This window comes from Nansenia antarctica, assembly GCF_963989245.1.
Source record: "Nansenia antarctica genome assembly, chromosome: 10".
Classification (NCBI taxonomy): domain Eukaryota; kingdom Metazoa; phylum Chordata; class Actinopteri; order Argentiniformes; family Microstomatidae; genus Nansenia; species Nansenia antarctica.
Window position 1 is genome coordinate 22,965,991 of NC_137680.1, and position 27,500 is coordinate 22,993,490.

At 47.5% G+C, this 27,500-nt stretch overlaps 2 protein-coding genes across 2 annotated transcripts in view; both read right to left on the reverse strand.

Moving 5' to 3' along the window:
- Positions 1 to 3,035: 3,035 nt before the first annotated feature.
- On the reverse strand, positions 3,036 to 8,830 carry fbl (fibrillarin). The gene is made up of 9 exons (XM_080540843.1): positions 8,716 to 8,830; positions 7,061 to 7,216; positions 6,696 to 6,830; positions 6,447 to 6,541; positions 4,959 to 5,129; positions 4,728 to 4,860; positions 4,529 to 4,641; positions 3,834 to 3,979; positions 3,036 to 3,455 (listed from the first exon to the last, which is right to left on the reverse strand). The coding sequence occupies exons 1-9, from the start codon at positions 8,723 to 8,725 to the stop codon at positions 3,431 to 3,433; spliced, it is 984 nt and encodes a 327-aa protein (XP_080396969.1). The 5' UTR covers positions 8,726 to 8,830; the 3' UTR covers positions 3,036 to 3,430.
- A 299-nt stretch (positions 8,831 to 9,129) lies between these two features.
- The window catches only part of kcnj21 (potassium inwardly rectifying channel subfamily J member 21), a gene marked incomplete at both ends in the record, with an annotated part of 18,734 nt that continues 363 nt past the window's right edge, over positions 9,130 to 27,500 (reverse strand). The window contains 5 exons of the mRNA XM_080541094.1: positions 9,130 to 9,170; positions 9,950 to 10,171; positions 14,109 to 14,211; positions 14,430 to 14,892; positions 27,014 to 27,333. Of these exons, the coding sequence (XP_080397220.1) occupies positions 9,130 to 9,170; positions 9,950 to 10,171; positions 14,109 to 14,211; positions 14,430 to 14,892; positions 27,014 to 27,333 (1,149 nt within the window). The remainder of the gene's footprint in view (positions 9,171 to 9,949; positions 10,172 to 14,108; positions 14,212 to 14,429; positions 14,893 to 27,013; positions 27,334 to 27,500) is intronic.

Below are 27,500 nucleotides of genomic sequence, written 5' to 3' on the forward strand. Positions count from 1 at the left end.
TGCCCTCTCCTCCTGTCCTCTCCTCTCCTCCTCTCCTCTCCTCCTGCCCTTTCCTCTCCTCTCCTCCTGCCCTCTCCTCTCCTCCTGTCCTCTTCTCTTGTCCTCTCCTCCTGTCCTGTCCTCTCCTCCTGTCTTGTCCTCTCCTCCTGACAGTCCTCTCCTCCTCTCCTCCCCTCCTCTCCTCCTGACAGCCCTCTCCTCCCCTCTCCTGTCCTCCCCTCTCCTGTCCTCTCCTCCTGTCCTCTCCTCCCCTCCTCTCCTCGCCTCTCCTCCTGTCCTCTCCTCCTCTCCTCCTGACAGTCCTGTCCTCTCCTCCTGACAGTCCTCTCCTCCCCTCTCCTGTCCTCCTGACAGTCCTGTCCTCTCCTCCCCTCTCTCCTCCTCTCCTCTCCTCCTGTCCTCTCCTCTCCTGTCCTCTCCTCCCCTCTCCTCCTGTCCTCTCCTCCTGACAGTCCTCTCCTCCCCTCTCCTCCTCTCCTCCTGACAGTCCTGTCTTCTCCTCCCCTCTCCTCCTCCCCTCTCCTGTCCTCCCCTCTCCTCCTCCCCTCTCCTGTCCTCTCCTCCCCTCTCCTGTCCTCTCCTGTCCTCTCCTCCCCTCTCCTGTCCCTCTCCTCTCCTCCCCTCTCCTGTCCTCTCCTCCTGTCCTCTCCTCTCGTCAGCCGGTAGGATCTCAACACTGTCCACATGTAATGGAACGGTAACGTGTTGTGGCCAGTCGGCCCTAGGGAGCGCGCTAGTTTGTGTAATGAAACTGTCGGACAGCAGTCACCCAGTCACCCAGTCACCCAGTCTGCCACTGCTGATCAGAGGGACACGCAGACGTCTCATCAGGCAGCATCAGCTAGACCCGAGCGCTCGTTGTCTTTGGTGGTTCATACAGACTGGGCTGTCGACCGAAGTCTCAACCATACAAATATAATTCTTATAACACACAAAAATGTACCTGTTAATAATAATAAGTACCAAAATAACATGCAGGCGTTTCATCAGGCAGTATCAGCTAGACACGAGCGGCCTGTCTGTGAGGAGATAGGGAGGTGTTAGCTAGTAACTGTTGCTAGCTTAAACATTCAACTCGACGATTAACATAAAATATAGAATACATGAAGTTCTCTAACATCTCTAACAGTTTTCAAATTACTTTTCTAAGAAAATAATAATATAATTGGTATCTTCTTATTGACATTTGCAAATTAATATAGATCGGTTTTAAGGGGAGTACTTTTACATTTGACCTTACCTTGGTTACCGTGGGTTGCCGTGGTTACCGTCGTCTCGCTGGGACCGTTTCACGTCACACATGGTCCCAAGTCGCGAGCCACGCAAACCAATCAGTGATCATCCAACAAGCAAGAGGAACTATAGCAACCAATAATATGAACCTTGTTACATTTACAACACGCATTATTATTATAATAGAGGACTGGCTAATAGGAATAGAACAGAACTAATTCTGAAGTTAATTCTCATACCTTGTGATCGTAATAATTAACGTAACAATTCGGCCGTCCCAAACTCCTGGTTACGCTAAGACTAGTAGCAGGGCTGTCAAGTTTTGAACAGAGTTCAGAGTGAGATTTTGGCGGCGGCGGGACTGGGGTCTGATCTGATAAATGACATCAATTTGTACAAAAAATAATAAAATAAAAATCACACACACAGTCTCAGCGTCAAAGGATATGGTCTTCTCCCACGTCGACCAGTCTGTAGCCACTTCGAGATGTGAATGATCAATTCAAATAATCTGTCCTCTTCTGTGTAGCGAGCATCTGAATCAATAGCTCCAGTCAGCCCGTGTCGTTGGAATCAGAACGTTGTTTGTTGTAGCGGGAATATCAAAATGTTACCCGGATACAGCAATAGTATTATTTTCTGATTGGCTGTTCGGAAGCTATATTTTTAAATTTGATTAGCTGGTGTGTGGCCTTCTGAACTCCAAGGGAACTCACTTGATTCTCTACCTGTTCTATTTTTTTTTTTAAATAGCGGCGCAACTTGGTGGGCGCCCCTGGTAATTTCTCTGCGTGAGAAATACAAGGTGTGGCGTGTGAACGGGTTGAAATGCGTGTGTCTCACGCCCAATGCGTGAGACTTGAGAGCCCTGCTAGTAGATAGACTATTAGTTTAACACAGACAGACTAGTAGATAGACTATTAGTTTAACACAGATTAGTAGATGTGGTTTAGTCTAACCAGGGTTAGTTTAACCAGTCACATCTCAGGGGTTGATAAGCAGCACCTGGACCAGCTCACCTGCGACCCCAGGGGAACCCAAGGACCAGAACTCCACTGACCTGATAGAAACTGCTGTGTGTGTGTGCAAACATAGCAGCAGCCCTGACCGTATCACCCACATAATTACTTCGAAAACAGTTTACTGTGATTACAGTCTGGAACTGTACCTAGCTGCCTGAAGCTAACGGTTATTTCAACAGCAGCGGAGTTTAGCAGACAGGAAGATTAGTTAGCTCGCACATCATGTGACTTGGATGAGACTTAGACCATCCCCCCACAATTATTATTTCTTTTTTTGCAGATCTACACGATTCACATGGATGACCAATTTTGAGGTAAAAACAGCTAATTTAGCAGAAAGGTGACAAGTTTGCACCCCTGTGTGTGTGTAGACCCACTTCACATCTACATCTTTGGCATTTAGCAGACGTCTTATTCCAAAGCGACTTACAATTGATACATTTGACTAAGCAAGTGAATCATCAATCCACCAGTCGTAGCAGGAAGAGTAATCTAGCTCAGGCCCAGGGCCACTGGCAGTCTCTGTGATGCAAGGAAACGTTTTTTATTTTTAATACATATATATATAGACACTGGAGAACAGGGAGACAGTACAAGGGGGGCAGTAGAAGTCATAGGGGACACAGTAAAGGGGAAAGCGGGTGTCTCAGGGGGAGCAGTTAAGATGTAACCTGAAGAGAGACCCACTGATGACCGCTGTACCAACATGTCAGTATGTTTCTCTGGCTGTGTGTGTGTGTGTGTGTGTGAGAGAAGGGTAACACAATTGACAATTGTACAAACACTCAAAGATGTTTTTATTTATAAAATAAAAAAAACATAAGTCAAAGAGAAACACAAAACCATAGTCTTGTTTTAAACTTCCATCAAGAACAAAAAAAACACTACCTCTGACTTAATGACTCAATGATCAACAGAAATAGATGCTCTATAAAAGCAGATAGGTTCCAAGATAAGAAAGAGATATAAACCAACTACTATGCACAAATGTAAATGCGTCTCTGTCTCTGCGGGGCTCTGCGGGGCGGCAGGGCTAAATAAAGACCTGGGGGAGGAAGAGGAGCAGCTCAGATGTTTCACAGCAGGTGGAGGTCCAAGCTGTGTGGGCTGAGATGTGTTGCTCTCTGGTGGTCGAGTGAGGGGTGGCAGCAGGGGAGAGGGTCGCTGTGGAGGGGTCACTTCTTTCCTTTGGCAGGGGGTCTGTGGAGGAGGAGGAACATGTGACCAGGACCAGACCAAGACAACACACCAGTACAGCTACACGTTACAACGCTGGAGGAGAACTCTTCATAACCAACACAGGAGAGAACGGCAATATTATAAACAACATTTTAGGAGGAGCAGACCCTCACCTCTAACCCTAACAGCAGCAGACCCTCACCTCTAACAGCAGCAGACCCACACCTCTAACAGCAGCAGATCCTCACCTCTGTCACACAACTTCCTTCATCTGTAGTGTGTTGTGGAGGTTAACCATCTAGTGTGTGTGTGTACCTGTATATGCCTACTACGATGGTGTGTGTGTGTGTGTGTACCTGTATATGCCTACTACGATGGTGTGTGTGTGTGTGTGTGTACCTGTATATGCCTACTACGATGGCGTGGTCTCTCTCGTAGGGCTCCAGGGTCAGCTGCTCCTGAGGCTTCATGTTCTCTGAGCTCATCTTCTTAACCTCGGCCGCAAACACGGCCTCCGGGGCAGCCGTGGAGTCGATACAGTTAGCCTTGGGAGGGACAGAGTCAATACAGTTAGCCTGGGGAGGGACAGAGTCAATACAGTTAGCCTGGGGGGGAGAGTCAATACAGTTAGCCTGGGGAGGGACAGAGTCAATACAGTTAGCCTGGGGGGGGGACAGAGTCAATACAGTTAGCCTGGGGGGGGGACAGAGTCAATACAGTTAGCCTGGGGAGGACAGAGTCAATACAGTTAGCCTGGAGGGGGACAGAGTCAATAAAGTTAGCCTGGGGGGGGGACAGAGTCAATACAGTTAGCCTGGGGAGGACAGAGTCAATACAGTTAGCCTGGGGGGGGGGGACAGAGTCAATACAGTTAGCCTGGGGAGGGACAGAGTCAATACAGTTAGCCTGGGGAGGTACAGAGTCAATACAGTTAGCCTGGGGAGAGGGCAGTTCAAAGTGCTTTACATACAGCATTAAAAATATATACAGAAAAGGAGGATAGTAAGGAATGCCAATGTCAAACTCTCCACTCTCACACCCTCCCCTACGTCTCACCCCCTCCCCCGACTCCCACACCCCCTCCCCCCACCCACCTTGATGGAGATGACGAAGTGTCCTCCGTTCTTCAGGAAGTTGTGAGCGTTCAGAGCCACGATCCTGGTCTGGTCCGGCTGGGCCACGTCAGCGAAGATGACATCCACCATCCCTGAGAGGAGGGGGGGGGGGGTCAGTTACAGCCAATCAGAATGCACTAGCTATGTTCTGGGTCAGGGCTGGGGGGGGGGGGCTCACCAACGAGCATGCGGTACTTGTGGGGGTGGCGGGCGTCCTCGATGATGGGGATGATGTTGGTGCGCTTCTTCGCTACGTTGAGCAGATCACGACCCGACCGGTGGGAAAACTCCACCGCGTAAACTAGTCCCTCCTGTACAGAAGGGTTAGGGTTAGGGTGGGCCAATCAGAGGAGGGGTACTGGGTTAGGGTTAGGAGGGTACTGACTGACTGGGTTAGGAGGGTACTGACCGGGCCTACGATGTCAGAGACGTGTGACACGGTGGTTCCGGAGGCGGCGCCCAGGTACATCACCCTGCAGCCGGGCTTGATGTGGATCTGGTCCACGCCCCCCAAGATGGCCGCCGCCAGCTTGGACCGGAACGGGTTCCAGGCCCGGTACTCCACCTTCACCTCCCCCTCCTGAGAGAGACACGCGCTTATTACACTGTTATAACACTGCTGTTACACCGCTGTTACACTGTTATAACACTGCTGTTACACTGTTAGAACACTGCTGTTACAGTGTTTCCTCTATATGCATTCATTCGTGGCGGGCCGCCACGAATGAATTTCCTCCGCCACTAATTGATTCAGACAGTCCACTTTGATTCAGGTTGCGCAGAAAGGCAGAGTTATTATGACCGGAGAAAAGAAAAAAGCAGATTGAAGCTAGATTTAGGCCGCTTCCAGACCTACATTTCGTTACGATTTAGGGCGTAGTTAGTTACAATTAACCATGTCGTTTGTGTTCGCACTGCAATCGAGACTGAATCGCTCTCAACAGGCGCGCGACGCGCTTTCAAAACAGTTTTGTGATTGGTCCGAATTTAGCGGATTTTTGGATTTCTCTCTTCGCCCGTCGCCAGTCCCTTTAATCCCGTAAACGTATCCTAATCGAAAATGCAACATCATCAGCGACGACTGTGGGTTATTGCATTTACTGCTGTTCTCTGGTTCATGTTCTTATACCAGTGCTCAGTATAGAGTATTTTAAATGAACATTCGTAATGTATGTCTCTGATGTTCATGGTCAATTAAATCAGCCTATTTTGTGAAACAAATAATGTTCCCGCTAATGGGTTAACCGAGCATTCTCGCACCTAACGTGCACTAGCTGCGAACTATTCATAGCAATATGCGCGGGGCAAAAATTATCTATTGCCTCTAAAATCACCATGAACAGAATGGCGGAGGTACGGGTAAGCAGGGCTCATGTTGGTGTCCTCAAAGGTAAGAGTTGGTTTTCTTTAACTCAACTGATAGCATTACATTGCTGTTGTTGTTTACCGAATGCTCCATCTGACTGTTACACTGTGATTTTACTTGTGTAAACAGTTAATGAGTAACGTTAGCCGGTTTTGTGCGTGTGCGTGTACTCTCGTGTAGGCCTACTTCGTATTGATCTTTCTGTGTGTGTGTGTGTGCAATGTGCATTCCGCATGTTCCGCTGCAGCTGCAGGATATATTGGTATTTGATCACCTTCTATATAAAATCACCTGCTCGGCTATAATGACTTAACCGCTATTTATGAAATTCTAATTGTTACCACCCTGTAGTTTTTGGTGAAATTACGTCTTTGTTTTGAGCGCCAGTGCCCGTTTTATGCGCTCCGCCACTAATTTGAAAAATCCTGGAGGAAACACTGTGTTACACTGTTATAACACTGCTGTTACACTGTTATAACACTGCTGTTACACTGTTATAACACAGTAGAAGCTTGTAGAAGACACCCTCACCTCCACGTTCATCCTCTTCTCCCCGTACACAGACTCTCCCACCACCATGTTCCTGGTCACCAGGGCGTCCTCCTTACCCCTGCAGATGAACACTCCTGGGGGGGGAGGAGGAAAGAGGAGGGGTCAGACAGGTTGAATCTGTGAACCCCTTATAGCACATATATATAATACAGGACCATTAACCCCCCCCTCACCTTCGTGTCTGTGTGCCCCCCCCCGCCTTCGTGTCTGTGTGCCCCCCCCCCTCACCTTCGTGTCTGTGTGGCTCCACCATGACCTTCCGGGCCCCGAAGCCCCCTCGCCCCCCCCGGGGCGCTCCCCGGCCACCCCGGGACCCGCCTCGCCCACGGAAACCCCCCTCGCCGCTGGGAGACCTGAAGCTGCCTGGAGGAGGGGGGGGGTTAGTCACATGTCTGGTCACCATGACAACAGTCCAGGTCAGACTACACATGTAACGGTAAACAGACAAACAGTTCTACAGCTCTTTCAGAGTGATACATATAGTTAAAAGTCCCAGTGCTGTTATACTGTATATCAGCACTGGAATGCCTCTTGTCCAATCAAATGACTTGGTCGGAACTAACTGTTGTATAAACAGACCAGCCAGGACTCACCTCCTCCTCTTCCTCTGAACCCTCCTCGTCCTCCGCGGTCCCCAAACCCTCCTCGGTCCCCAAACCCTCCTCGTCCTCCACGGTCCCCAGACCCGCCCCTGCCGCCCCTGAAGCCCCCCCTGCCTCCACGGTCTCCGCCGCCTCGGGGACTGAATCCTGCAAGCAGACAGACACCAGACATCAACTGACCTGTCTGTCCTCTCTGGTGCATCCTGGGATACCATCGCCGTCATCTTTATCTGGCACTTGGCCTGTTACTTTGTAGATGACGTCCTGTACCACTGTCACTTTTATCAACCTTGAATTGTGCTTGTTGGGATTATTACTGCCTTATGTCTTGTGCTGCAACACCAGGAACACTCACATAATGTGACGCAACAAGGCTCAGGTGTGAACATATTTTAAAATCTGTAGCACTGAGATTTGCAAATGTAACGCGTATTAAAAATAAAATGTATTATTATTATAATAAAGGCTGAACATTCCCTGGTCCAGCGCGTAAAGGGTTACATGTCTGACGCAAGAAGTTTTCATGTGAAACAAGTTAACCAATCACAGTTTCTCACTTGGTTCTTTTGGTTCCGCTGATGTTCCAGAGTTGGCTAGTTAAGCCTCATCACACCAGCCAAGTAGTGATGAATATAATTCCACTGGATACTACTTCATTTCCAATCGTAGTTGTATAGCTTACTTATCAAATGCACATTTGTGATCATATTTACGCAGAGCGTATATAAACGGAGGCCTGAGATATACATCATATCGGAACCGTTCCCACAAAACGTGAAGCGGAGCGAACTGATTATAAACCCGGTTAACACCGAACTGACGCTAATACTGACGCGAACTGAACTAATATAATACGAACCGACGCGTCCTTGGGCTTTTTGAAAGGCGCTATATAAATTAAAGTTATTATTAATAAACACAGGTGACGTCATCAACACGCGTCCGGCGGTCAGGGAACAGCACGTGTCCGCAGCTCCAGGCGCCATGAGGCAAGGCTAGGCTCTGTATAGCAGCACATTCCACACAACAGCGGCATTTCAAAGTGCCTTACATACAGCATTAAAACATACAGAAAGGAGGACAGTACGGAAATAAAAATGACAAATCGGTCTCGTAGCGGACGGGAGTGCAACTCGCCCCATGCGGGAGTCGAACCCCGATCTCCCGCTAACCACAACACCACGAGCTGACTCCCCAGGTGGAGCTGCTAACGGGCCTTTACAGGTTAGTTACAATAGGTGTATAGAGAACGAACACACACACACACACACACACACACACACACACACACACACACAGGCTGAGAAGCAGCAGATGTGTTACAATACAGACTACTGTCTGACCCCAACACACACGACCCTAATATACACACTCATACACACACGGCCCTAACACACACATTATGATCCTCTATGCACGGCCCTAACACACACATGTGATCATGTGTACATGTATATATACTGGTCATGTGTACTTGGGTTAGGGTTAGGTTGGGTCTCCATATGAACACGGTCGTGTTGCTTCAGAAGGCCGGAGGTTAACTAACTCTTTTTTCAACATGTTTTATTTATTTTATTAGATATAAGTCATCCAGCAACGGCCGTCTCCTCTTTAATAGTATTTATTAAAGGAATAAACAAACTTACCGGGTCTCATGTTGTCTGTTTGTGCAGTTCTGTTGTTCTGACGCAGTTAGGCTTGTCTGGTCTCTCGCGCTGCTCCGTGTCTCTGTCTGTCCGCGTGCCTCCGCTGGCCATGTGGGCTCCACGTCACTCCCAGGATGCACCGCGGTCTACACTCCTCACGTCACTCCCAGCATGCACCGCGGCCTAGCTTTGGATGTCTGTTGTGACGTTCCACGCGTGGGTCTATGGGTGTCGCTGTTGCCCTGTGTGGTCCATTCCATTCAATTATCTTCTGATTATTGATAATGATTCTCATTATGTTCTTTATTAAATATGATATTATTGTTAACCATGTGTGGTCTCCCTTTCTGTTACCTTGTCAAGAGCCAGGCAAGTGTAACATTAACTACACACACACACACACACAGAATACTATCAGAGGTATCTGTAGAACAGAGGAGTGTTCAAGTTTATTGCTACGTCATGTTACACAAGTGTAAGAGAGTAACATTCTGTGGTGTGGTGTGGTGGTGTGTTGTGGTGTGGTGTGGTGTGGTGTGTTGTCAGAATCAGAATCAGAATCAGAATTTCTTTTATTAAGTATAGTATATTTGCACATACAGGAAATTGACTTGGTGAGGTTGGTGACATAAAAACAATTATATATATATATATATATATATATATATATATAAGCACAAATAGTTTAAAAAGACACTGGCATAGGGGGCGATAGAACAATAACTATGTAGAGAGTAATCTGTTCAGGTGGCCTCTCCCCTCCTCTTCTCTCTTCTCTCTTCTCTCTTCTCTCTTCTCTCTTCTCTCTTCTCTCTTCTCTCTTCTCTCTCCTCTCCTCTCCTCTCCTCTCCTCTCCTCTCCTTTTCTCTTTTCTCTTTTCTCTCTTCTCTCTTCTCTTTTCTCTCTTCTCTCTTCTCTCTTCTCTCTTCTCTCTTCTCTCTTCTCTCTTCTCTCTCCTCTCCTCTCCTCTCCTCTCCTCGCCTCTCCCCTCCTTTTACATTTACATTTTTGGCATTTAGCAGACACCTTATTCCAAAGCGACTTACACTTTCCTTTCCCCTCCCCTCCCCTCCCCTCCCCTCCTCTCCCCCGCACACTCTAGTTCACCTAGCTCTAATGTTGCCATGGTTAATGTTGCCATGGTCCCTCGGTCAGTGCACCTCTCCATTACTCATGTTCTCCCCCTCCCCCCCCCTGCCCCCCTCCTCCCCCCTGCCCCCCTCCTCCCCCCTGCCCCCCTCCTGGGGGCCGGGGGACAGGGGGGGTGGGGGGCCACCGGGGGACAGCTCAGCCAGCTGGCGGGCGGAGCAGCAGGGCGTGGGGGTGGGGTAGGTGTGGTGGAAGGCCTCGTAGTCCACCTGGTAGAAGCCCTCCTCCAGGGAGAGCACCGGCGTGAAGCGCTGCCCCCACAGCACCTCCGAGCTCAGGTAGGAGCTACGCGCCTGGCAGGTCATCCCTGGGGGGGGGGGGGGGGTGAGAGAGAGGGGGGTGGTTGGTTTTAGAACAGGCTCTATATCAGGCATGGGCAAACTACGGCTAATGTTGACATCACATGTGGGGTCCCTCAGGGGTCTATTCTTGGTCCCTTTCTCTTCTCCCTGTACATGATCCCATTAGGTGGAATCATCAGAAAACATGGTGTACATTTTCATAGTTATGCTGATGATACTCGCTGGAGAATTGTCTCCGAGATATAAAACTTTGGATGTCCAAACATTCTAAACAACTAAATCAGGACTGATAAAAACTGATAAAAGATTCTTGTCATTGGACCAAAACCACAAAAAGACAAATTGGGAACCTTGCTTTCAAACTGCAAACATGAAACTAAAAATCTTGGTGTGATTGTAGATTCGGACTTAAGCTTTTAGCCTCACATGAAATATATCACAAGAAATGCTTTTTATCATCTACGGAATATTGCAAAAGTTAGACATTTTCTCCGGCAAGCTGATGCAGAAGTGTTAATGCATGCTTTTGTTATTACACGTAGGACTATTATAACGGTCTCCTTTGTTCGTCCGGGTGCTGAAGGACGGTAGACATGCTTCCCCCCCCTGCCTATTGCTTTCTTTGCTTTTATTTTATTTTATTAGTTTTCTTTTCTGCAGTTTTTTTTCTCCTTTTCTCTTTTGGCTACCATGCCGGCTATCTGTCAAAGTTGTGTGGATCTTTCAAAGAGAGTAGACTTATTGGAGTATACTCTCCAGGGGCGACTCTCCGCACTCGAGAATCGCTACGCTAATGGTTCTCCACCCATGCAAGCCTTTGAAGGGGATTTAAATCAAAATTCACACTTCCCAAAGCTAACGAGGCAGGTGACAGCTGCAAAATTCACTGGACAGATGAATTATCCCCCGAAACTGAAACTGAAAAGCAGCCAACTGAAGTCCTCGTTAGCACCGTTAGCATCATTAGCAACAGGTAGGCCCGAGCCTTGGGCTTGCATGACTAAACGGAGCCGAGATCGGAGTTAGAGACACCGGCCCGCGGAGCAGCGAGCTGCATGACTCCCAAGGCCCGAGATAAGAACATCAAAGTCACGCCAAGATCTCCTCACGTGACTCCCCGGCCCCCCCCGGTGACTCCCCGGCCCTCCCGGTGACTCCCCGCCCCCCCCGGTGAAAAAATTACATATCCACTGTCTTCCTAACCTAACGGTCTCAGAAATAACAAAAGATTTGGAAGAAACACTGTCTAAAAATCCAGACACAAAGCGTCTCGTATTACATGTGGGACAAACCGATTCATGTAAAATGGGGTCAGTAGACTTGATTTTATGGATATTTTCAATAGACTTGACAAGCTTAAGATTGAGACATTCATCTGAGGACCGCTACCCACTGTTGACAGAGGTAACCTCGAATTCAGCCGGCTCCTAAGCCTTAACACGTGGCTCTCGGGTGCGTGCAAACTTAAAGGGCTGAAATGTATTGACCACTGGAACATATTCTGGAGGCAGAGAGACCTATTCAAAAGAGATGGCCGCCACTTAAACAGATCGGGAGAATACCATTTAATGAACAACATACTCTTCAACATCATAAACTCTGCTCCCCCTTCCCTCGCTGCTCTTGAACCAACTGAAAGGCCTACAGAGCAGGATTCTTCAGACTCAGCACAGGCAGCTGAACTGCTCACAGTGGATAAACTCTCCCCACAGTCCTGCGACTCACCACAGCCTACAGTAAAGGGCCCTCCAAACTCATCACAGCTGGCTGAAGTGCGTGCTGCAGATGACTTATCAATCTCCCCATCGCAACTGCCTAAACTGCGCTCCACAGTTGCCAGGGCAAAACTAATCATTAGCCAACTCGTTGAACCCCCACTAAGGCGACGGTGCAGCCCCCTTTCTCTCCCCCCATCCTCCCCCCCTGCCCCCAACCTCCCAAACCACTCTACCCCAAACTCCCAGAGACACTCATCCACTGAGTCCACTGAGTTCTCGTTCCTCCAACTCACGCTGTTCCTGCCTTTCTCAGATAGGTTAGACTCACGCTGTTCCTGCCTTTCTCAGATAGGTTAGACTCACGCTGTTCCTGCCTTTCTCAGATCGGTTAGACTCACGCTGTTCCTGCCTCTCTCAGATAGGTTAGACTCACGCTGTTCCTGCCTTTCTCAGATAGGTTAGACTCACGCTGTTCCTGCCTTTCTCAGATCGGTTAGACTCACGCTGTTCCTGCCTTTCTCAGATCGGTTAGACTCACGCTGTTCCTGCCTTTCTCAGATCGGTTAGACTCACGCTGTTCCTGCCTTTCTCAGATAGGTTAGACTCACGCTGTTCCTGCCTTTCTCAGATCGGTTAGACTCACGCTGTTCCTGCCTTTCTCAGCGAGGTTAGAGGACATGATGAAGACAGGAGTAGAGCTCACCCTGAGAGCTGCTCCATCTCAGGCAACTCTCCATTCTACAACACCTGGCCCCACACTCCCTGTGACGCCAGCCTCATCAACAACACCTGGCCCTACACTCCCTGTGACGCCAGCCTCATCAACAATGACCATCGCCCCACCCCGACGCCACAGGATGCTATCTACAACACCCATCCCCCTCCTGCGGATGACACCCATAACCAGTTGATGCTCCAACAGTCCCCGCTTCCATAGAGTTGATACCATTGACATTCCTGATATAAAGCTGGGACTCTCAATTCTTGCTATCCCTGTTCATATCAGTAACAGAACAGTTAATTGCAAGTCAGAATGCTTTATACACCCCTCAAATTTAATCTCTGTACCCTGCCACACACAGCCCACACAGAGACACAAAACACAAAACCACTCAAGCTAGCACTTTTCAATGCCAGATCCTTAGCTAACAAGTCTCTCTTAATCCCTCTTCAATCTAAAAAACAGGTCAGAAATCTTGGTGTAATTCTAGACTCTGATCTAAACTTCAACAGCCACATAAACTCGATAACTAAATCAGCCTACTATCACCTGAAAAACATAACAAGAATGAGAGGTTTCATGTCCAAGCAAGACCTTGAAAAACTCATCTATGCATTTGTTTCGAGTAGACTTGATTATTGTAATGGTCTACTAACAGGCCTATCTAAAGGAGCTGTTCGTAAATTGCAGCTCATCCAAAATGCCGGTGCTAGGGTCCTAACAAAAACAAAAAAAATTAAACACATTACACCAATCCTGAGATCCCTGCACTGGCTACCAGTCTCTCAGAGAATTGAATTCCAAATCCTCCTAATTACATACAAATCACAAAATGGTCTTGGACCAAAATACATATCTCCTCCGACCCTATATTCCAGCAAGGCCCCTAAGGTCAGCTGAGACTAATCAGCTAATCATTCCAAGAGAAAAAACAAAACACAGTGCAGCAGCTTTCAGTCACGCTGTTGCATGCTCCTGGAACAAACTCCCTGAAGAAATCAAACAGGCCCAAACCTTTAAAATATTTAAATCTAAGCTAAAAACCTTCATTGTCTTATTACTTTAAAAAAATCTATTTACTTCTTATATTTGCTTTTATTCATTGTAATTTTTATTTTCTTACTATGCTGCTCTTGCTGTATTTTTTAATAACATATGTAAAGCACTTTGAATTGCCCTATTGTATGAAATGTGCTGTACAAATAAACTGGCCTTGCCTTTCTGGTGTTCTGAAGAAAGCTATTGGCCCGCTGCAATTAGTCCAAAATGCAGCAGCGAGAGTTTTAACAACCTCCCCCTCCCTCATCCTCCCTCCCTTTCCCTCCCTCCCCGCTCACCCACCTGTAGCCTCCACCATGCCCTCCAGTATGACAACCACCTCAAACTCCTCCCCTCCCTCCCCCTCCCTCCCCCCTCACCCACCTGTAGCCTCCACCATGCCCTCCAGTATGACAACCACCTCAAACTCCTCCCCTCCCTCCCCCTCCCTCCCCCCTCACCCACCTGTAGCCTCCACCATGCCCTCCAGTATGACAACCACCTCAAACTCCTCCCCTCCCTCCATCTGCTGGCGGGAGACGTCCCAGAGAGGGCTGTGGCAGTCCACCTGGTGGAGGGGGGAGGGAGGGAGGGAGGGGGAGAGGGAGGAGGAGAGGGAGGGAGGGAGGGGGAGAGGGAGGGAAGGAGGGAGGGAGGGGGAGAGGGAGGGAGGGAGAGAGGGAGGGAGAGAAAGGAGATGAGGTTAAAACCAGGCTAGTGAAGGTGTGTCAGGTGGTAGGTGAGCAGGAGTCTAACCTAACTTCCTGTGTCTAACTTCCACCTCACCTGGTGGACGATGACGAGCGGCGCCACCAGGAACAGCCGGTCGTCCCCGCGGCGGAGGCCCACGTCCAGGTCCGTCTGGCCCAGCGCCAGGAACTCCCCCTCCCGGGTGCGTCTGGAGCGCAGCAGCTTGGCGCGGACGGACGCCTCCACCAGGTGGGAGGACCGTAGGTCGCCCACGCGGAACATCAGGCACAGCCGGCCGTCCCTGAGCGACACCACGGCCTTCTGGGAGAACACCAGCGTCTCGGCCCGCCGGCTGGGCTGGGAGATCTTCACAAAGGTGCAGCCCACCATGAAGCCGTTGACGATGGTGCTCAGGATGTTCTGGACCAGCAGCACGGCGAGGCCCTCGGGGCAGGACGCTGTCAGCACGCGGTAACCGTAGCCCACCGTCGTCTCCGTCTCGATGGAGAACAGGAAGGCCGACACCACGCCCACCAGGTTCTCCACGCAAGGAGTCCTCCTGACACCGTCCTGGGGTGGGGGAGGGAGATAGGGAGGGAGGAGGGGAGGGAGGAGGAGAGGGAGGGAGAGAGGGAGGGAGGAGGAGAGGGAGGGAGAGAGGGAGGGAGGGAGGGAGGGAGGGAGGAAGGAGGGGTGGGAGGGAGGAGGAGATGATGTTAAAACAAGGATAGAGTGAATGTTTCAGGAACATTACACACACACACACACATACACACACATGGGGTCTCTGAAGCTAGTGAACTCTAAGTTCACAACAAGTGAAAAACCTTGTGCGAACTGGGAATCACCAAGCGAATAGAGAGCATTCAGCATCCGTGCATGTTGATATGGCGTGGCAAACAGTTTGCCAACCAGGGCCCCTCACCCGGGCTGGTGTTCGGCAGCAGCCGGGGGAGAGGTCTGCTGACCTCAAACCCAGAATACTGCAGCTGAACACCGAAGGACTAACCCCCAGTAAGATCGACGTCATCGAACACCTGGCCAATACCACCAAGGCCCTCGTCATTCTCCTCCAGGAGACCCACTGCATATCAGCAGACAATCTAGTTCTACCAATCTTTGAGCTAGCTGGGTCTACCCTGAGCAGGAAGCATGGCCTCGCCACGTTTGTCCAACAAAGGTTGAGCTGGACTCTCCCTGACCAATCCCCGGCTGACTCAGAGATTGAGCGGCTGTGCATGGACGTTGCCGGTCTAAAAATCGTCAACGTCTACAAACCTCCACCTTCGCGAATCACACCAGTGTGTCTACCAGTGTTCCCCCAACCCTGTATCTATGCTGGTGACTTCAATTGACAGCATGAAGACTGGGGCTACCGTACCAACTCACCCGACAGAGAGAACCTGGCTGTCTGGGCAGCTAATAACAGCCTGGCCCTGTTGTATGACCCCAAGGGTCAAATCCACAAGGCACCTCCCATCGCCTAACACTAACAACGTGGATGAGGCGTACCGGGACTTCTGCGGCATGTTGGTGAAAGCGGCAAAAAAGTCCATCGCACGCGGATGTCGCAATAGCTACAAACCGTGTTGAGATGAGGAGTGTGAGAAGCTCCACTGTGCCTTCCTCCAGGCCCCTGCAGGAGCTGAGTCAGACAGGCTCGCAACAGCCTTGCTGTCAAGACTCAGCCGTAAAAGACAGGAGCGCTGGGAGGAGGCTATTGACTCCATCGACTTCTCGCACTCCAGCCGTAAGGCATGGAGTATCATGAACAATCTCACTGGTAGGTCCAGACGCTCCCCTCGTCACTGCCCCATCTCTGCAAATAAAATCGCATCACAATTTGTGAAAAGTGGGTCATACAAGGGCAAAGACCGCTGTTATGTTTGTAGTTTTATTGTATAACAAACCAGGCGAGGGTTTAAGTCTTCTTTTTAATTAACGATATCAACTTGCCGGTAGGCTACAACAGTAAACCATATTCAAGTATATACACGACTGCGCATGCTTAACTCTGCTGGTGCATGCTGGGAACTGAAGTCTTAATGTTGTTAATACATAACACCACATCTTCCCCCCTATGAATGAAAGTACTTTTTCCTATGCATTCTGAATACTGAATATGCATTATATCTTTCCCCTTACTTTTACTCTTATCGGTTAAGATAGAAATAAACAATAAACAAAAGTTGTTAGTTATGACATTTACAAACATACCTTATTGCCTTTCAGCAATTCTCAATCCGTCTCTGAGGTGGCTTAGTACACCTCTTAGGTCTAGAATGTCCCTCAGCAGCTGGTGATCTGGGTACAGCTGTTAGACCATTGCCAGTGTAGTTCTTCTGCCCGTTGTCGGTTGGTTTTGACAGTTCTGAAGTGTCCTGTTGAATCTCCTGATCTATTGCTTCTTCATCAGTCGGTTGCAGTCGAAGATCAGTGCGATTCCTCCTCAGAGCTGATCCGCTCTCTGTCTGGATCCTGTAGGACCGTGGAGCAACTTCTTCCTGGACATGTCCTCGCTGCATCCATGTACCAGTGGAGAAGTCTCTGAGACGTACACTGTCTCCAGGCTTAAGGTTGGGCAGTTGTTTTGCTCTCTTGTCATGTAGCTGTTTTTGTTTCTCCTTTTGTCCCTCCTTAGCGTGTCTGAATTTGTGTGATCCCTTGGGCGTCAACAAGTCCTCGTGCATCGGGAGGTTGGTGTGTATGCGTCGTCCCATTAGCATTTGTGCTGGTGATAGACCGTTCTGCAGTGGCTCCTGTAGATCATCAAACCTTTCTGAAAGTCTTCATCTCTGTCATGTGCTTTCTTCATTAGACCTTTGACTGTTTTTACTGAGCTTTCCGCCAAGCCGTTTGATCTTGGGTAATCTGGACTAGAGGTAGAGTGTTGGAATCCCCACTCCCTGGCGAAGGAAGCAAACTCACTGCTTGAAAACTGCGGGCCATTGTCCGAAAACAGTTCACAAGGGACCCCGTGTCTCGCGAACACAGTCTTGAGGTAGCTGATAACTGCTTTGCTGGATGTAGATTGGAGTGCTCCAACTTCTGGATAGTTAGAGAAGTAGTCTGTGACCAAGATGTAACTCTTTCCATTACAGTCAAACAGGTCAGCTCCCACTTTGTAGTAAGGTCTGGTAGCCACAGGATGAGGCATCAGCGGCTCTGCTTGCTGCTTTGGTCTGTAGGTAAGGCAAAGTTCACATGACCCTGTTGTCTGGCTTATATCTTGGTTGATTCTGGGCCAGTACATCTCCTCTCTTGCTCTGCGTTTGCACTTTTCTTCACCTAAATGTCCTTCATGTATCTTTTGTAGCATTTCTTTGCGTAGTGACACTGGTATGACGAACTTGCTTCCCTTGAACACTATGGGCCGGTTTCAGAGACATGGCTTAAGCCTAGTCCTGGACTAAATCACACTTTCAATGTAAAATCTCCATTGAAGATGTTTTTTAGTCTAGGATTAGGCTTAAGCCTTGTCTGTGAAACCGGCCCAATGTCATCCACTACTGTGAGCTCAGCTCTGCACGTCCAGTAGTCCTGTATTCTCTTTGGACAGTTTGATTTGTTTGCAGGCCATCCTTTTAGTATTGTCATATGTCCACATATGCCTGTATTTCTGCGCTTTTCTCTTCGTCTGCACTTTCCTGCTTGTCGACTGCTCTTGAAAGGGTATCGGCAGTGTACATGCACTTCCCTGGTGTATACATCATGTTTACATCGTACTTTTGCAGTCTGATTAACATGCACTGTATCCTCACGGGACAGTCATTCAGTGGCTTGGACATGATGGACACCAACGGCTTGTGGTCGGTTTTAACTTCAAAAGCTTGACCATAGACATATTGATGAAACCTTTCACATGCGTACATACTTGCTAGAAGCTTTTTCAATTTGGGCATACCTGGTTTCCGCGCTTGTGAAGGCTCTGGATGCATAGGCGACTGGTATCCACTGCTCGTCATGTTGTTGCAATAGCACTGCTCCCAGGCCATACTGGGATGCATCTGCGGAAATCCTGGTGGTCTTCTCCGGGCCGTAGAACTTCAGCACAGGCTCTTGTGTTAGAGTCTCCTTCAGTTGCAGGAAACATTGTTCCTGTTCATGGGACCACATCCATTCATGTTTCTGTTGGAGAAGACACCTGAGGGGTGCTGACTGTGTTGATAGCTGAGGTATGAACTTTGCAAGGTACGTCACCGTCCCTAGGAACCGTCTCACCTCGTCTTTGTTCTGAGGCCGCTCCATGTTCTTGATGGCTGATGTCTTTCTCGGATCCGGCTTCACTCCTGCTTCAGAGACTACATCTCCCACGAAGGTAAGTGTTTTCACACCGAACTCACATTTTTCCTTGTTCAGTTTTAGGTTGACTAGTTCGTGTCAAGTCCAGCACTTGTCTCAGTCTTGTGTCGTGTTTTTCCCGGGTGGACCCCCATACGATTACATCGTCCATCATGGTCTCAACTCATGGTATGTGCTCGAATATCATGTGTATAGTCTTGTGGTAGACCTCTGGTGCAGACAAGATACCATACGGCAGACGAAGGAACCTGTACCTGCCCTCAGGCGTGTTGAAGGTACATAGCTTTGAGCTCTCCTCTTCTAGCTTGAGTTGCCAGAAACGTGATGAAGCGTCAAGCTTACTGAAACATTTGGCGCCAGCAAACTGCGACATGATTTCCTCTCTGGTAGGTAGCTTGAAGTGCTCTCTCTTGATTGCTTTATTGAGATCCCTTGGGTCTAGACAAATTCTCAAAGCTCCGGTCTTCTTTAGCACTATAACCAATGAACTGACCCATTCTGTAGGCTCATCGATTTTCTTGATGACCTTCATTTTCTCCATGCATGCTAGTTCCTCTTTCAGCTTTTCCCTGAGTGCGAACGGAACCTTCCTGCAGGCATGCACAACTGGAGACACATTTGCATCCACATGTATTCTGTGCTCTCCAGGCAAACATCCGAGTCCCTCGAAACAATCCATGTACTTCTCCATGAGTGAGTCATGATCATTTGCAGTCTTAGATGTCACTACAAACACTCTCTTGACCAGGTTGAGCTTTTCACATGCACTGAGCCCTAGAATTGGCTGTACGCTCTTATCCACTATCAGTAGCTGTGTCTTGAACTGTCGTCCCTTGCTTTTGATGGTAACTATACAGCTCCCCTTGACTGGTACATTTTCTCCAGTATATCCTGTCACCTTCATCTTCACAGGATGTATCTTGCTCTTTACTGTCAGTGTTTTGTAGTCATTTATAGATAATAGGTTTACCTGGGCTCCAGTATCAAGCTTGAATGGTATGATTGTCTCGTTTACCGTCAAGGGCACAATCCATTCAGCTTTGTCAGCATTGCAAGTCTCAGTCTGCACACTGTCCACAAAGAATTCACCCTCCTCTCCTTCAACTGTGTGGACTTTCTTCTTTGAAGCCCCTGTACAGCATTTTGAGAAATGATTAATCTTCCCGCAGTTGTTACATGGCTTGCCATATGCTGGACATGATCTGGGTTTGTGACTGCCTCCACATTTACCACATTTGAACTCAGTAACTTTCTCTCTTGGTTCCTTTTGCTTGGTAAATCGCTTGTTATGCTGCGGTTCTCTTTTCACAGCATGCACGGCTGTCTCTTCCCTGCGCAGCTCCTTTGCCATGTGTCTCTGCTGCTCTACACATGCTAACACACCTTTCCAGTGTCAATCCATTCTCACGTAGCAGTCTCTCTCGGAGTCCATTATCTGCTGTCCCACAGACAATTCTGTCTCTGACTAGTGAGTCCTTTAGATTTCCAAATTCACATGTTTTGCTCAGTGTGTGAAGCCAAGTACTGATCAAAATGTACTCCTTGTTTCTGACCACAGGTGAAAGATGTGTATCTCTCAAACGTTATGGCTTGGTACAAAGTACTCTTCAAATTTAGCCATTAGTATTGTCAACGTTAGGTTAGCCTCGTCAAGCTGAAAGCTATTATAAATGTCCAGAGCATCTTCTCCAATAACATGTAGAAAAATGGACGCTTTCAGTTTTTCATCATTACCCCCAGCTCCACTTGTAGCTAAGTATATGTTGAATCTCTGCTTGAAACGTTTCCAGTTATCAGCAAGATTACCAGTCAACTGCATACAGGTGGGTGGAGTAAGCTTATCCATGACGACAGGTTGAGGTACAGGGATTTCTACTACTTCAATAACTTGGTTGTCTCCAGGAACAATATTCTCATCTGCTTGTGTTAACTGTTCCTCTGTTTCACTATCACTGTCTGGCACTATCGGCAGACATCACTTGACTTAGCTAGCATATCGTTTCATTTCTTTTAGCTTCCCGCTACTGACGCGATGTGTAGGCTGTCTCTGGCTCCCTCTCGTGTATAACGGTTTTTTCCGTTCATTCGCGGCTCTTTCGTGGCAAATTGCAGAGTAGTTTTTCACTTACCGGTAATCCTGTCTTCTTTGCCAACGACCGCTTCTGACACCATGTTATGTTTGTAGTTTTATTGTATACAGTGGCGGCTGGTGATACACATTTTGGGTGGGGCACAGGTTATGGGGGCATGCTCCACGGGGAAGAATATCAACTTTAAAATCTGGATTTACAGTTGATTTTAGCATGAGAATATGATATAACTTAATTATTTTTATATATAACTTATTAAAGGGCAAACTGCAAACACAACAAAAGTATAATGCACAACAACTGACAAATCAACTGGAATAGTCTTTGTTAGCAGAGTAGACCCAATGTTAAGAATGGACCCTTTGTCTATCTGTGCAGCGGTAAGGTGAATAATTCTAGCAGTACTGTCCAGACAGTTGTCTTGTTTAGCCATTCAACTAGGCATTATTTATTCAATGGAGAAAGACATGGAACACAATGCAATTGTGATAATAAATGTGTTCTTTGTTACTTCTTTAATTAAATTAAAGTGTACCTTTCTATTATCATACAATATTTCCTTGAACATGTAAACTCTATAATCATACAGTTGTCTTTCTATTAGTTGTCTCTGTCATACTGAACTGTTTGTTATCATCCTGAACTATCTCTGTTGCTCACCTCACCTCAGTTCTGTCTCTATTGCTCTCCTCTCCTGTTGTCTGTCTCTCTGTTGCTCTCCTCTCCTGTTGTCTGTCTCTCTGTTGCTCTCCTCTCCTGTTGTCTGTCTCTCTGTTGCTCTCCTCTCCTGTTGTCTGTCTCTCTGTTGCTCTCCTCTCCTGTTGTCTGTCTCTCTGTTGCTCTCCTCTCCTGTTGTCTGTCCGAATATCGGTTGTTAAGTCGCGACGTGTTTCCGGGTCCAAAGTTGGCTGAGGCGCTGTCTTCGAAATGCAGCAATAATAATAATAATTAATTATATTTATATAGCGCTTTTCCGAGGCTCAAATACCCTGACAATATGGGGAAAACGGAAAAGTGCTGTGTCCCTTGTTGTATGAATAGATCCGAGTCTAAAAAACGATTAAACTGTCATTCTACCGCTGTAGTACACTGGTACTCTGGTGCGGAGAATTTCTGGTTTGGAGCCGGAAATTGCAAAACGTCACGTTTGACGTCAGACTTAACAACCGGATATTCAGGGCTCTCAAGTCTCACGCATTTTTTTATTTTTACAACCTATTCTGTTCCCACTGCGCGTAACCAGGGTGCAACTTCAACAGATAGCGAACACACACTGACACATCAATGAATCCTCAGACGCTGGAGTAAAGTTTAGTTCTTTACTAAATCTTCAGAAACATGAGTGGTCGTTTGGTTATTTTGTACAACTGTAAATAAACATAAGAGTACAATTACTGTAATGCTCAAAACTATAATGTTACACTTTCAACATCAACAGTATGTAGCCAACATATAATATCAATATAGCAATACAAATACAGCTCCAAAATATTTATACTTAAATAATATAAGCTATGTATTTATAAACATATACATTATACATTGTAGTTAACCAAGAAAATAAAAGGCAAACTTACAAGCAAAGCCTTTTCCAGGGCAAGAATGTAAACAATGAGATTTTCCAGAGCTCTTTCTCTCAGCTAGCTGCTGCTACGAGTTACTATCACGTCTGAACAGTGTGCTCACGTCATGTGACTAAACAAAACCGATATCCAATGAATAAAGGCAGTAACGAATGTAATGTCATAAAATGTCCACTAGATGTCTCCAAAATGAAAACCTAAGAAACCATGACACTACCCCTAGTGGTAGTGGCCCTAGGCTGCAGCCTAGGTAAGCCTATAATCTGCGCATGCTCGGGGCGCATTTTTTCCAATTGGAGCGCTGCTACAGCTCACGTGTAAGCCAAAAGTATTTGGCCTGCCATAGACTTGCATTCGGCCGGCGCCCTGACTCCTCCCCTATGTATTTTCACAGTGAATTTTACACACACACAGATGTGTAAGTGGGGCTGCGTTGGAAGGTGGGGGCGGCGCCCTAGCGCCCTCTATTGGCCAGCCACCACTGATTGTATAACAAACCAGGCGAGGGTTTAAATCTTCTTTTTAATTAACGATATCAACTTGCCGGTAGGCTACAACAGTAGGGCTGGGTATCGCCACTGATTTCCCAAAAGGATTCGATTCCGATTCACAGCTCCCGATTCGATTCGATTCCGATTCGATTTAGTTACAATATCAATTTTCCTTGAATATGAAGAGATTCTCAGAACTAATGCTAATGGTTCAAGGAACCCTATAACATGTAGCATTGTTAAACATATCAATGTTTACATTAAGAATTGACTTCAAAGCAGTTACATGAATGTACACAAAAAGTGCTTTTTAACGTGCTTTACTGCAGCCAGTGTAAATAAAGGGGCTACAAACATAGCCTATCGGTAAACAAGACATCACATATCCCTCAGGACTGTCTCAAATAGCTTATTTGCATAATATATATATATGTTATATACAAAATAAAAATGTGCAAAACTCAAACGAAAATAGTGCAATAGATGAGGGTATCTTGGGGAACAAAAAAAACACATTTTACTTTTGCCTGCTTGCGGCTCTGTCAGTATTGATTGATTGATTGATTGACTGAGAATGTTCATTATGTGAAGCGCATTGAGTTGCATCTTGTAAGAAATGCGCTATACAAATACAATTTGATTTGATTTGATTGTAAACCATAATGTCCATGAAACTAAAGCCCTTCATTACTGCTTTCTCACTTTTTGGAGATTGGAAGATTTTATTCAGGAATAAACATAGTTGGAAAATCAATGATTATTAAAATACTGTAGTATACAGTAACAATACGTTTGTGGAATCACCACAAATCTACAGAACCACTTATTGAGGCATCACCCTGACGTGAAACATGGAAAAGCGGATCCGAAACAAGCCTCGCTGATAAAGTGGCAAGTGATTGTCAGGTACGAGCAGGGTTCGAGTTATGTGGGAGCCAATGTAGAGATGGTCTGAGGCTCTCTGAGCTCCCATGAAGGCAGTAAAATCAAAAATCTGTGGGGGTCGCTAATAATACATTACCACAACTATTATTTGATCAAAATGTCAATGTAATGAATATTATTTAATTTATATTATAAATATTGTAAAATAAACACGTTTTCCAAAAGAACTACGCGCACCATTAATCTCCTGTGAATGACAGTATGCCTTTGACTGCCTGCACTTCACCACCAAGACACCATGGGGCGCAGTAGAATATTGTGCAACAGCAAAAGGTTGATTAATCAGCTGTGCGGTAAACCGTTGGAACACACAGTGCACAGCTGATTAATCAATTAAATCAATAGAGTGAGACACCAGTTGCCTTTCAGGAAGTAGTGAGATTGTGCACCTAGCCTATTATTGAGAAGCAAACATTCATTCATTAGCTATACAGGAGTATATACATACAGTAGCTACCATGCCGCCCAAAAAAAGGCCACTGCTGCCGACCGGGTCATCAAGCCAAGAACATTTCGGGTTTTTATCAAAGAAACCTGCTATGACACCTAACGTTAGCCCTGCTGCTACTACTGTTACTGCTACTACTGCTGCTACTACTGAGGACTCTGCTACCAGGCCTGAACGCGCAACACCCACACACAGTTCAGATGAGGGGCAGAATGAAGAGGTAGGGGAGGCAACGCCACAGAACTGGGGAGAAGATTAGTGGAGATCCTGGAAAAAAAGAAACCCCTGGCTATTTGCAAATGAGGATGGCCTTGGATGCCTTGCCTGTAAAGAGGCAAAGACTCTTTTACTTTCAGAGAAAAAGTGGGGAGTGCATTTGGCGGATGCCTGGATCAATGAGACAGTAAGTAGCCCCGTTCAAAAGCAGTTGCGGAAAAAGATTTATATACACCGCGACAGTCATGCTCATAAACGAGCTGTTGAAATAGCAGAGCTTAAACAAAAGGAAGTGCTTCCTAAGAAAGTAGCAGCACTCACTTCCATTATGTACAAGGAGACAGCAAGTTCGTTCAGGGCAGCCTATACTGTGGCTAAAGAAAGGATGCCATATACAAAACTGAATCCAATCATGAAGCTTAATGAGATGAATGGCGCGATAGTCGGCCCTACTCACCGATCAGATCATTCATGTGCACAGATTGTAGAGCACATTGCACAGGAGATGAAAAAGAAATTCATTTCTAATGTCAAATCACTTATTTATTTGTTTATTTATTAGTTATTGTGTTATTAAAGTGTTTAAGTGTTTTATGGTAAAGCATTATGAGTGGTGTGTGTGTGCAGGGTGCTCGTGAGTTGTATATTTTGGGGAGGGGGGAGGCTTGTGTATGGGGGCGGGGGGTCCTCACACAAAGGAGTAGCCTAGGGCCACTGACCACCTTAATCCGCTACTGCCTAAAGCTAATTAAAACTTGTAAGTCCCATCGCTGTGTGGGCATGATTCGCGCGTGCATGAGAACATTTCGCACTGTTATTTTGGAGACCCCCACAGAGCTCAGCTTATAACTCGAACCCTGGGTACGAGTCCATTGCTCTGGATGTCCAGCTGTCACACGTTATGGCAACTCTCTGCTGGCTGAAGTGAAGTTGCGATGTCACGTTTCACCTGCGCGGACATGTCTGGGACTATCACTTCACTCAACTGTTTGCGTGTCAGTAACACGTAGCGTGGTTCTAGTACACTGACGAGGCTTCGAAAGCCAGCATTTTCGACAACGCTGTACGGGCGTATATCCTTGCAAATACAATTTGCTACAGCCTCTGTAATTTGTTGGGCACGCGGAGAATTTGATTGTAATTTGCAATCAAACGTCTTTATCAGCGAGGCTTGTTTCGGATCCGCTTTTCCATGTTTCACGTCAGCTCATCTCTATCGTCATAATTTGTACATGCAAAATGCACCCAGACATCTGCCTTTAAGCCTGGTGGTGACTTGAGTGTCCCTGCCATCGCCATGTTTTTAGATTTTACAGTGTTGAGACCTCTCGTTGCGTGAGATATGATAAATTATTGTAGCGTGAGATCTGGCCACGAGATCTCGTTGCGGGTTGAAGCTGCAAGCAGGAAAATGCATGAAAGATCGATCTCGGGATTTATGAATCGATAATCGCTCATTCAATGAAGATCGATTCAGAATCGGGAAATCGATTTTTTGAACCCAGCAACAGTAAACCATATTCAAGTGTATACACGACTGCGCATGCTTAACTCTGCTGGTGCATGCTGGGAACTGAAGTCTTAATTTTGTTAATACATAACACCACAACTGCGAGTCGTCTCGACTTGTGGTAAAAGAAGTGTCAGACCTCTGGAGGGCCCCAACACCTAGCAGTGACTCCATCTCCGGTGAATTCACCCCGGAGGAGTTCGCTGCTGCCCTCCAGCATCTAAAGCCAGGGAAAGCTCCGGGGCCTGATTCCATCTGCCCGGAGCTTATTCTCCATGCCGCACCCGCCTTGAAGTCCTGGCTGAGAGCGTTCCTCACTTCCTGTTTGCGCCAACTCAAGATCCCCAAAATCTGGCGAATAGCCCTAGTTGTTGCGATCCCTAAACCGAATAAGCCTGAAGGGGACCCTAAGAGTTACCATCCCATCTCTCTGTTATGCATCCCCTTCAAGATCCTCGAGCGTCTCATCTACGCCCGCATCGAAGCAATTGTCGACCCGCTGCTCCCACGTGAGCAGGCCAGGTTCCGACGCGGGAGGTCGACCGTAGATCAAGTCACCCTGATGACTCAAGACATCGAGGATTGCTTTTCGGCAAAAAAGAAGGCCGGGGCCGTCTTTATAGATCTGACGGCTGCCTACGATACCGTATGGCAGGGGTCGGCAATTAAGTTTGGCCTCGGCCCCCCAAAAATGTAGCCACTAGATGGCGGGCCCGAACATAATCAAAGGCTAATTTAAGTAATTGATTGTTAAAAAATGTGACACGTTCTAATGCTTTGACTTTTCTTTCGAAAAATGTACACATCGCTAGTCAACTAACACAGCTTGTTTTGTGAGCCTGCTAACAATGTAAAGTAGTGTTCTAGTTAACTAGGTAGCAGTCCAATCCATTACGTTTTTGTGTTGTGATTCTCAACAACATTGAAACGTAGTTTCACCCTTTTCCATATTTTTGAATAATAAATGTGTGGACTGACGATGTAGCGCAGCCTAACTTATTCTAAGAATGATTTAACATTATTCTGATAATTATTCCCCCCTCCTCCCAGACAAGGTCACATCATTATTGGATTGGTTGTTTTGCAGACACACACACCTCCTCCTGGGCGGGGTGGTCGTCCAGGTCTCCGCGCGCGTAGGCGATCAGCCACCAGATGGCGCCGAACGTGGTCCAGCAGCAGCAGTAGAGCAGCGTGAACAGCAGCAGGTTGAGGCGCCAGCGCAGGTCCACCAGGCAGGTGAACAGGTCCGCCAGGTAGCGCCCCGCCTCCCGCACGTTGCCGTGGCGAACGTTACACCTGCCGTCCTTCTCCACATACCGCTGCTGCTGCTGCTTCCTGTTAGAGCCGCCGCCCACTTCCTGCTGAGGCCCCGCCCCCGCCCCCGCCAACACCGTGCTGCGACCCGTTGGGATCTGAGAGGAGGGAGAGAGAGAGGGAGGGAGGAGTAGAGGGAAGGAGGGAGGGAGAGAGGGAGGGAGAGAGAGAGGGAGGGAGGAGTAGAGGGAAGGAGGGAGGGAGAGAGGGAGGGAGAGAGGGAGAGAGAGAGGGAGGGAGGAGTAGAGGGAAGGAGGGAGGGAGA